Below are 11,015 nucleotides of genomic sequence, written 5' to 3' on the forward strand. Positions count from 1 at the left end.
TCAGGTCAAGCGAAGCGTAAGCAATTCGGCAACAACAAATGAGACATAAATGATCACCGTTATCAATCAATCGATAACATAACAGAACTGGTCAGGACAGGACGCTTTATCGGACATGCTTCTGCAGGTTACTAGTGATAAATTTTCTTTTGTAGTATGAAACCTTCTTGCTTCTGCTTATCGGGTGAGATTGGCGGGGGTATATGCGTAACTCGGGCGGACGAATCTTGGTAAAAGTCATGTTAAGATAATGCATATAGGCATCCAATGAAGAACAGCTTTCGACATACCTGTCAGAGTTGTATACGCGCGTCTCAGTACCGAGAAGCTCCTTCTCGCGAGCCTGGTCGGCAAAGTGTCGGCGGACTTGATCGCGGTCTTCTTCGGCTTGGAGGAGTGGGATGAGGTGAATACGAGACCACATTTTCTCACGCGCGAGTTCACTGTGCGAAAGAAAAAGGCGGTTAGAGCATAACCCTGGCTAAACATGTATTTAAAGGTAGAGTGGGTGCTTTCCGAAATGCCCGCCGCCGTAGATTTCATTCCAATCGACAGCGACACCCGTAGAGACAAAACATAAGACATACTTCATTTCACGCGATCCATAATAGTATTTGTAAAACCCATAGCCCATAATGAGATGCATGCCGACGAGGTAGGTAAAAGGCTTGAAACCGCGAACAGGCAGGTTACGCTATAACACCCGGAACGGTTAGCCATTTGCTCAATTGCATTGCTTCGTGGACTTTCGCAGAAATAGAGGAGACAAACCTTGTACTGGACAGGCTGATAGCCCCCAGCGGGGGGCATATCCTGCGGCATTGTGGCTGGCTTCAAAGGAGTGGACGCTGAAACCTGGAGGAAGTTGTGGAGAGAGGTTGTTGTTCGGGAACGATCGAGGTGAATTGACGTTGGAAAGTCACGTGATTTTCATGTCAAGATCAGATCTGGAATAACGCTGATTGGTGGGATCATCGGTGCTATGGCTATCATGCATTGTCCAATCAGAGGTGGCTGTTACTATTCTACGACTTGCGAGCAGAGTTGAAAATACATGGTGTTTGGTTTGCTGGCTTTTTGTTGAGATGTGAAAATGAATAGGCTTATGCAGCTTTATAAAGGAAGATATGATTTTTTCAATCGGATCTCAGAGTTGTACTCTCACTCACCATCTCCGTACTTAGGCACATACTCCCTAGAATTATTCATACTACCCACAGGATAATATCCGGGCTACTACCTCTATGATACTGGTCTTATCTTGTATGGCTTGGCGAAATATCTATAGTTTTCTTGTAATAGATTTATATAGATTCCCGGGTTATTCTTAGGGGGCGGGAGACTGCCTGTCATAATTATTCCCGTTTTGGTTTGTTGCAGCGAGCTGCCCCTAAGAATAGCCCTATATAAGGGCCCAACCGGTTCGATATACCCCAAGTTACATATCAAACAGTGTCAACTAGTTGTGATTGACGATGGTATCCTTTGCTTATGACGGCGAAACCCAGGTGGTGGTTTTATACTCGCGAACAACCATGTAGCAATATTGGAAGGAAAGACGCAATTTTAAGCGTATAGACGATGGTCGATCCATTATCTCTGATGAGGGGTATATTCAAGAGGGTGAAAAAACATACAATAGACAATGGCAATACCAGGATCGTAATGCCTGTCCCTAGATCTGAAATTACAATCACCGGAAATACACCAAAGGGAGGGAAATGTCCGCACTGGTTTTGTCAGAAAGAGGCGCGGATAACCATGTATGTCTTAACCTTGCCATTCAACAAAAACAGGCAGAATAAGACAATAGCTTACACAACAATGGTCTGCCGAGTATATCTTTTAACAGAAAACTGGCCAAACTATATGGCTGTTTCCGACGCTTCGAAGGGCGTCCGGGTTGAAAGATACCGAAGGATCTACCATGTATTGCTCCAGCAGTGTACGAGAGTAATCAACCCTAGTGCATCAATCTCATGTACACCTAAAACGACCTAAGTATTGATATTTAAGAGATACAAAAGTAGTGAAGATATATTGTTGTGGGGTCACGTGCCGTATTTACCTAATCCAATCGCGAGAATGCGATTGGTCCCAGCTACTTGCGGCAGTTATCTTAGGGCGGCACGAAGCTTGGTACAAATTTATCGCGACGAAACCATCCTCTAATCAACCACCAGCAAAATGGAGGAGGAAGAGCGGCCTAGGAAGCTCCAGAAGCTTGGACACGGTGGCGAATTGGTCGATCCACAACAGGATACGCCGGAAAATAACGAACCTCTTATGTCTGGTGCATTAAACGAAAATAGTGCTGTGGAAGCTGGCCAGCAACCCGCCGACGGAACCATCAACTCGGCGTTGTCAATCGAGGCTTCTGAACGCCAAGAGAATGCAAATGGACAAACAGAGAAAGAAGAAAATGGAACAACAGAGGTAGTTCGTCTGTCAAAGAGACAGCAGAAGAAATTGAAGAAAGTGCAGCAATGGGAGGCGCAACAGGACGAACGCAGGATAAAGCGGAGGGAGAGGAAGGCGCAGCGGAGGGAACGCATAAAAGAAGAACGCAGGCAAAATGCAGAAGAAAACAAGGATAATAATGTACAAAAAGATCAAGTGCAACCTCAACGCCGACTGCTGGTCCCGGTAACTTTGGTGATCGATTGTGGATGGGATGACCTGATGAAAGACGGAGAGCGGAAATCACTAGCTACACAAATCACGCGCTCGTATTCGGATAATACAAAGGCTCCTTTCAGATCTCATCTTGTTATATCCTCGTTCGATAAGCTGTTGAAAGAGCGATTTGACAACGTGCTCCAGAAAGCTTACGAAAGTTGGAAGGGCGTCCGTTTCATGCAGGAAGATTTCGTTCATGTGGCCGAGAAAGCTAAAACATGGATGACGGGTCCTAGAGGTGGGGAATTGGCAGGGGTTTTTGAACAGAAAGATGACTCCCTGACAGCTGACCCTGAGAATGGGGAGATCATCTATCTCAGCAGCGACAGCCCTAACACTTTGACCGAGCTCAAACCGTACAGCACATACATTATTGGTGGATTGGTAGACAAAAACAGACATAAAGGCGTCTGCTACCAAAAGGCCATTGAAATGGGTGTCAAAACTGCGAAACTCCCCATCGGCGAATATTTACGCATGGCTTCAAGACCGGTCTTGGCTACTAATCATGTTGTTGAGATTATGATCAAGTGGCTGGAACTCGGCGATTGGGGCGAGGCTTTTATGAAAGTTATCCCTCCGCGAAAAGGCGGTACTCTCAAAACTGCAAAAGCTGACGAAGGACATGTCGAAGAAGAGCCGGAGGCAGATACCGCAGCGTTAGTTGTCGAGGATGGCGACGATTCCGAAGTCGAACCAGTTGCCGTTGCAGAAAACCAATCTTAGGGATTGTGTGTATGTATGTTAGATATATTTGATGTCGCGTCAAATTATCGGTTGGAAAATATTACTCCTGGATGGACACCTCTATTCCCATGTCATATACCAGAGATTTGCAGCTCCAGAACATATCTGAATAATATGAGTCGGGTGCAAAACATGACCAATTCTTTCCCACAACGTATTTCCACGCCATTCTCACATGGAACTATCCAGTAATTACCAGGCCATATTAATATATCTCACACCCAGTTCAGTACTAAGTCAAAAATATCATAATTCCTCCATGCTTTTGTTATAGCCTCTTCGACGTCTCGGACTGGCTTGGATGCGATGATCGGGATATCTTGTTCACTGATCCCTCCATGCGACCGAAGAGGATGATCTCTTACTTGGGATAAGTCGTGTTCCGCTTTCCGACTTCCGATCACTGTATGAGGCTTGGATATGACAACAATATCCCCTTCCCGGTCTAAAGGCATATCGTACTTTTCTGCTGCTTCTTTGCCACTCAAAGCGATGTCGACGTATGGCAAAGATTGACAGTATGCCAGCACATCGTCCAACCGTGTCAGGTCTTTGAGATAGACGCGCACAAATGATCCTAGGGCTCCGTGGTGGCGCACGAATGGGTCGGTGATGGGGCATATAACACGAGAAGATCCAGTGCCGAACCTTTCACCCAGGCTGTCTTCAAGGAAGAGTATGTTAGGCTCGCCCTCGGCATTGGACTTCTGGCTCATTCCGTGGTCACCAGTGACGCCAACAATTGGAGCCAAGGCTATCAATTTCTTCAATCGAGCATCAATACCCTTCATGAACTCATCGGCTTGTTTACTTCCCGGCGCATACTTGTGCTGGATGTAGTCAGATAACGTCAAATATAGAAAGTCCGAACGCCCTTCTTCCAGCAATTTGATACCAGCATCCAGAACAAACAGTGATAGGTCCCCGGAATATTGGCTGGGCGCAGAACGACCAATCCAATCTTCCACGTTTTCGATCCCGTTTTCTTCCAACGTACATTTTCCAGCGCGCTCTGCTGAAAAGCAGATGGCTTCTTTCAAGCCGTGTGCGAGAATTTTTCGCAGTTTGTCTTTAGCTGTTATGGCAGCGACACGAACACCTCGTATGGACATTTGCTCCAGTAGTGTCGATCCTCGTAGTAGAGAGTCGTCCGTGATCATTGTCTCCTTCCCAGTCTCTCTGTCCAGAAAAAAGTTACCTGCAATTCCATGGATGGACGGAGGCATGCCTGTGATGATTGAAACATTATTAGGGTTTGTGAATGATGGCATGCAGCTTTTAGCGGTGGTGTGAAAGCCTTTCTCGACCATTTCTTTCATTGTAGGCAATATCCCGCCTTGTACGCCAGATCGAAGATATTCTGGGTCAAACCCATCCACGCAGATCACGACTGTCAGTTGTCTAGGGATTTTGTATTCTTTTGAGTGCAGTGTGAACTTGCTTCTTGACTCTATATCTTTCTTAGCTCTCTCTCTCTCTCTTCCTGCGAGCGTGTGTATGGGAAGAATCAGTCTGCTCTGTTCCCATACCTGAAAGGCATCTATAGGCAATATCTTTGTAATCTGATAGTGGTTGCACCCCTATGTTTGGTACTTCGGCTAGATCGTACCATCTCCGAAGAGCCAGCTTCGCTCCAAGCAGAGGGTCGTCCCGGGCTTGTTTGACCTGTTCCTGGCTGAAAATACCTCCCTATCATCATTGGAGTTAGCAATGCTTCTATCAATTTTCAACACTTAGGGTAAAGAACTAACCCACCTGCGAAAGCAAAGTCTTCTTGCTCCCCTCGCTTAAACCATCGTAGTAGTCCTTCTCAGTCGCAGCTAGATATCTCATTGTCATGACATGCGTGCCAACCAGACCGGCAACCTTTCCACCAAACCCGAGACTGCGCAAATAGTACTCGCCAAGAGCGTCATGGCTGCTTTCCTCCACCTTCTCTCCCGCCGGAATGAAACAAGCAACCTCGTAGAGAAGAGCGGCAAGCACGACCTCGTCGTCTCGGCCATACACGTGATCTTGACGAGCAAGATGCGCACGTTGCAGCGAGAGTTCTAGACCAGCTTGTCCCTGCGCAGAGAACATGGAAAACAGAGCCTCGATCTGCGATTCGATAGAGGGGCCTAGTACTTGGGCAGTCATTTTTGCTTTTACGAGGTAGGCTCAAGTTCTCAAGTCGGGCTATTTGATCAGAATTTAGCTACTGATCTGTTTTTACTTGACCGTGGTTTACTATGTTCTACGATCCCGGGAATATAGGGTTGATGTCCTTCGTCTGCATTTTAGGGTCCTCATCCCTCTTTATATACTTCGCTGCACTCCGATTGTCGGCAAATTCTCCCCGCATTTCCTAATCAGGGGTAGCCGTTCACAATATATTCTGCCGCCATCGGAGTGGTCGGTATTGCCTATTTGGGCAATATCAAAAACATCAGGCAATTCTGGTGTAACTTGGCTGAGACAATATGCGAAAGTTCGTCTGCCTGCCTGAGTAACTATTTTCATATAAACTTATTTGCTTTGGACCGCGATGAATAAGATCGTGCCCGATTAGGAGTTACAACTTAGAGCATAATTGTTGCATAGGAAGGTCCATTCGGCGCATTATTTTGTGCAATCAATTACGATATTAACAGGGATCAGAGACAAAGACTGCATACCATGATGAGCAAACAAAGCATGACAAAAGTGCCCCGCAGAGGGTTAGGGTAAATCCATTGTTGTTATTTTCAACCTCATTCCAAGGTCACCATGCGATTAATATTGAACCTTCCTGGTGAATGAGGCTGCCTGGCCAGTTTCCCGCCGAGACGACATGTCTCCATTTCTCAAAGCCGATAATGGCAGCCCGCTGCCATTTGAGATATCCCGATACCCAAAGCTGTCGCTAGAACAAGCAGCCACCTCCGCCACTTCTACAACCTTAGCTCCGCGATCGATGGGAACTGGCCACACATGGGCACTCAAGAGCCCGCGCAGGAGTTTCTCGATGCGTACCGATACCAGCTGTCCACAATGGCATACGCATCCGGGCTGGCTCACTATCACCGCCTGCCCGCCATGCACGGACTCTTCCAGCCTCTGATTCGCCGTCTGATTCAGAAGATGCTGTACCGCGAGGTGTGGGGGTATTGGTATCTCTCGTCCCAGTCTGGTATCATGCTTGATCCGGATTTGAAAGTGCTTCGAAAGCCGTGGGCTGATCCCGTTGTCAGGGAAAATATCATGTATAGTGGTCATCTGTTGCTCATGACTAGTCTTTATGCTATGTTGTTTAATGACGATGAGTTTGAGAAGCCCGGGAGCCTGACTTTTCATTGGAACCCGTTGTTTTGGGGTATGGGCCCGGAGATTTTTGTCTATGATAATCGAAGTTTGCAGCAGGCTATTATTGCTGAAATGGAACGGAATGCGTGGGTTGGTGTGTGCTGTGAGCCGAATCTAGTGTTTGTTGCTTGCAATCAGTTTCCAGTAAGGAACTATACGCCACGCATAACTTTGAAGGAGACTGACCACTTAGATTATTGCTATGCATCTGAATGATGCACGCGACGGCACCGACGTGGCGCCCAAGGTCCTTGAGAAATACAAGGCTGCGCTTGAGAAGAAGGGGATGATTGCTCGGAATGATCTGTACAAAGACTTCATTAGCGTGAAACAGGGACATGCTGTCCCAGCAAAGAGTGTGGGCTTCACCGCATGGTAAGAAATGTCTTCTTTCTTATTTTCTTCTTGACTAATATACTCCAGGGCAGCTGCGTTTATGAACACTTGGAACTCCGAGTTTGTTCGTGCTGGCTTTGATAGCCATGCCACCGGCTTTATCACCAACATCAACGGACATGTCGAGCTTCAACACCCTATGGTTGCGGGTGCATACCGGTCAGCGCTGGCTCAGGGGGGTGCATCTCAAGACCCATCTCAGCTTCTGCATGATGCTCGTGAGTTCTACAAGTCCAACAAATCGAGCATTACCTTTCCATACAACGAGCCTACTTTCGGGTACGTCGTGCAATGGCTCTCGGAGTTGGGCAAAACCACGGAGTTGAACGGCATCCTCGCCTACGCTGACCAAAATCTCCAGCCTACCTGGGAAAAGGGTGGCCTATACTATCCGCGTAACGATCAAACAACTGACGATGAATGCCGCTGGACTCATATGGACCCGTTCTCTGGCAACGCTGCAATCGGCTACTCGCGGCTAAATGTTGAAAACGGGCAAAAGAATATGTTTGAAGCGCCGTGGACAAAGGATATGTTGGCTAACCGGGCGTATGTGGATGGTCTTGATCTGTCGCATGGCGTTGACTGTTTGCGAGGTGTATGGGATCAGGAGCGTCGAGCTCTCGTTGTTACCTTGCGTGAATGGAGTGGGAAAACGGCCAAAGTAGGTTTTGAGGTTAAAAACCTCCAATCTGGCAGCTGGACTGTTTATACGTCTCAGGGAGAGTCTACCTCACACGAGGTATTGAACGGAGAGCAGGTTGCTGTGGACGCGACCGTTCAGGCCAACGAAGAAGTTGATTTTGTAATTATCAGAGATACGTAGAATAATTGATATTACAGCATGATAGAATAGTATAAGTAGATAAATAGAAGAAAATTTACACATAGTCCCAGGTATGAACCTTTACTTTCCTAATGTGACGATGAACAAACAACTAATCGTACTGTTACCGTGTAGTTACTCCGTAAACGATAGCTGTTTCAACAACGGACGAATCCATCATGAATCGGTTTGACGCTGGACCACAATAGCCAGAGTTAGTGCTGACATTGCAAGATGATAAGATATGAATCTGAGGTACGCATTCCAAGGGGCTTTGAGCGCGGAGCTAATCTTTCGAGGCCTGGAACTAGTAGTACATCTAGACCGAGGACGACCAAATGGAAGCTCGTCCAATTGATCGACTTCTTACGTAGTAAAATAGGCATTTTGAAGAGTAACCAATACCAAACACTAGACCGACTCGACAGATCGAGTGTGCTCGCTGTACTTCCCGATTGGGCAATTAGGGCAGAGAGTCCGGCGGAGCAACAAGCGGAGCTCTTATCTTTCGGGGGAACCGAGTTCTTTGACCTTTGCTTATCTCGACCGCTTGCACAAAACACAAAATGGCTTCATTCCGTCACAAAACTTGGGTAGTCTTGCTAGGCATGGTTTACCTCAGATCGGGAAGTAGCCATCGCAGACTAGTACCGCATTATCAGTTCAGCACAGCACAATATGAACAATGGCCCTATTACGACACAGGTCTGATATCAGGGAGATATCCCTATGACCACTCACGGTGACTCAGAGCAGGGATTGTTATCCTCAAGTCAAGAGATAAAGGAAAGAGCAAAGACGTGTATCTGTGTGGAAAAAGACTCCAGAATACTTCCTGAGATGTAATATGATCAAAACAGCGACTTGGAAGTTATATAAACTACTAAATGGAGACATCTAAAGACAACAAACACGCTCTTTCAGCTACAGAAGACGCCATTGTGCATGAACGAGCGCATAGCATTGCCAAGGGCGGTTCAATTCCTCTAGACGAGGCTATACTACAAGCTCAAGGCCATGGCTCGGCCATGCCCAGAAGATTTTACGAAATGGGACTCCTTAGGTTTTGGATTCAGGTAAGAACAGGCGCACAATGACCCATACTCTAGTTTAAAAAAATCCAGAATCTAATGGAGTAAGAAAAACAAGCGTCACCAATTCCTGGATTGCTGGATTAGGCATTTTTGGTCAGAACCTCGTCTATGGCGGCCCTCAGGTCGTTGTGTTTAGTCTTCTGGCTGCTGCTGTAGTCCAGTGGATTGTCACGCTTGGACTATCGGAACTGGCATCGGCTTTCCCATCTACCGGGGTAGGTTCGAGGATATGCTTCATATTCATCAAATATATGCAAAGGTAGAACGAGAACTTACGATGGAATAAATGCAGGGCCAATACCATTTCACCTATATCGTCGCACCGCACCGTATGAAATGCGGCCTCGCATTTATGGTAGGCTGGTTATCAGTAATTGCTTGGTTCATCGTGTGTTGCTCGGGGGTCTCTCTTCCAGCAATATCAATTTTTGGACTTGTCAGCTTCTGGGATGAGGCTTTTCATACCACACAGTGGATGGTATACTGTGCCTATCTTCTAGTTGTCACTTTATCTGATCAGTCCTGAACCCCTCCCGTCAGTATATACTTGACACTGGTGTACTGGAATACTGGATGATAGCGGCCCCCGTCTTTCTCTTTCCAAAAGCAGTCCCCAAAATCGCCCAAATCACCATGTATCTTTCCGTGATTGGCTTTTTCGCCAACTTCATCGTCCTCGTCGTGATGAAGAAACATACTAATCCAGGCTCATATATTGTCCAGTCAGGACTGGGATCTTCAGGATGGAGCGCAGGCACAGCATGGGCACTGGGCGTTACAAACTCGATGTAAATTTAGTCCCCTTTTGCCCTTGCTATACTAGCTAACATAGATTAAGGTACGCATATGCTGCAACCGACTCAGCAATAGACATTGCAGAAGAGTGTCCCTCACCCCAGAAGGTTCTTCCTTTCGTCATGTACGTGAGATCATTTCCAGGTATACCTAGATAGAGACACTCACAGCCTTAGGAACGTCACTATGACCATCGGGTTCAGCACCGCTTTCCCACTCTTTGTTTTGCTAATGTTTGGCATGACGGATCTCGATGCAGTCGTTAATGCTGGTTTACCAAGTGCAGAAGTTATGTACCAGGTGACCGGCAGCAAAGCCGTGTCGACTTTTCTCATGTGCTGGGTTCTATTAGTGTATGTTCGTAAGTGGTCAAACTTGAAGTACTAGATCCAGTCAGTTCATACTCTGATTTGTTTCTATTAAACAGTTTGCGTTATCCCACAGTGGATTACATGTGGTCGAACTGCATGGGCTTTGGCTACAGATGTAAGGAATACTACTCACTACATCAAGTTCTAGTTGAGCCTGAACCACTCACTTCAGTAACAGAACGGCACTCCATTTGCACAGTACTTCTCTCACATCGATACAACTAAAGACTTTCCCGTCCGCACTACAGTCTGCGCCGTTGTCTTCGTCTGCATCTACGGTCTCCTCTATCTAGCCTCTACAACGGCATACAACTCCATAGTGACAGGAGCCGTTCTATGCCTGAACATCACATACGCAATCCCGCAAACCATCATGCTCTTGCGCGGCCGCTCCAAATGCCTTCTCCGTCGACATTTAGAACTGGGGAGAACAGGATACTTTTGCAACTTGTTCAGTCCTCTGTGGGTCATTGTGCTAGCTGTTCTTGTCTGTTTGCCGCCTAGCGGCCCTCAGGTTGAGGTTAGCACTATGAATTGGACATCGCCTATCCTGGCGGGATTGTTTCTGGTTACGTATGTGCTGTGGCTGGTGACAGGTAGACACAAATTCTATGGGCCGAAGATTGATTGGGATGCGTTGAATTTGTCGAATGGATTTGAGATGCAACTTGATCAGTGAAGATTAGTGATCAATGTGGCTGACTCTGTTATGTGGTTATGTCTGGTTGATCTGGGGGCATTGGAGCAATCTATCCAGATATAGTGGAAGGATAAAGTCCTGTG

At 46.8% G+C, this 11,015-nt stretch overlaps 5 protein-coding genes across 5 annotated transcripts; 3 read left to right on the forward strand and 2 right to left on the reverse strand.

The window, feature by feature from the left end:
- Positions 1–177: 177 nt before the first annotated feature.
- On the reverse strand, positions 178–822 carry UA08_08013 (hypothetical protein; the record flags this gene model as incomplete). Its single annotated transcript, XM_020262927.1, has 4 exons — positions 178–226; positions 291–443; positions 588–694; positions 772–822. The coding sequence occupies 4 exons, from the start codon at positions 820–822 to the stop codon at positions 178–180; spliced, it is 360 nt and encodes a 119-aa protein (XP_020116822.1).
- A 1,365-nt stretch (positions 823–2,187) lies between these two features.
- Positions 2,188–3,405, forward strand: UA08_08014 (tRNA (guanine(9)-N1)-methyltransferase; the record flags this gene model as incomplete). The annotated part of the gene is made up of 1 exon (XM_020262928.1): positions 2,188–3,405. One exon carries the CDS (start codon positions 2,188–2,190, stop codon positions 3,403–3,405), a length of 1,218 nt encoding a protein of 405 aa, XP_020116823.1.
- A 236-nt stretch (positions 3,406–3,641) lies between these two features.
- Positions 3,642–5,565, reverse strand: UA08_08015 (hypothetical protein; the record flags this gene model as incomplete). Its single annotated transcript, XM_020262929.1, has 3 exons — positions 3,642–4,816; positions 4,956–5,115; positions 5,182–5,565. The coding sequence occupies 3 exons, from the start codon at positions 5,563–5,565 to the stop codon at positions 3,642–3,644; spliced, it is 1,719 nt and encodes a 572-aa protein (XP_020116824.1).
- Positions 5,566–6,378: 813 nt separating this feature from the next.
- Positions 6,379–7,972, forward strand: UA08_08016 (hypothetical protein; the record flags this gene model as incomplete). The annotated part of the gene is made up of 3 exons (XM_020262930.1): positions 6,379–6,840; positions 6,944–7,125; positions 7,174–7,972. The coding sequence occupies 3 exons, from the start codon at positions 6,379–6,381 to the stop codon at positions 7,970–7,972; spliced, it is 1,443 nt and encodes a 480-aa protein (XP_020116825.1).
- An 887-nt stretch (positions 7,973–8,859) lies between these two features.
- Positions 8,860–10,911, forward strand: UA08_08017 (hypothetical protein; the record flags this gene model as incomplete). The annotated part of the gene is made up of 8 exons (XM_020262931.1): positions 8,860–9,048; positions 9,165–9,281; positions 9,359–9,421; positions 9,607–9,854; positions 9,905–9,985; positions 10,038–10,222; positions 10,289–10,347; positions 10,411–10,911. The coding sequence occupies 8 exons, from the start codon at positions 8,860–8,862 to the stop codon at positions 10,909–10,911; spliced, it is 1,443 nt and encodes a 480-aa protein (XP_020116816.1).
- Between the last annotated feature and the right edge of the window lie 104 nt (positions 10,912–11,015).

The sequence above is a fragment of the Talaromyces atroroseus genome, assembly GCF_001907595.1.
Source record: "Talaromyces atroroseus strain IBT 11181 chromosome Unknown scaffold_12, whole genome shotgun sequence".
Lineage (NCBI taxonomy): Eukaryota > Fungi > Ascomycota > Eurotiomycetes > Eurotiales > Trichocomaceae > Talaromyces > Talaromyces atroroseus.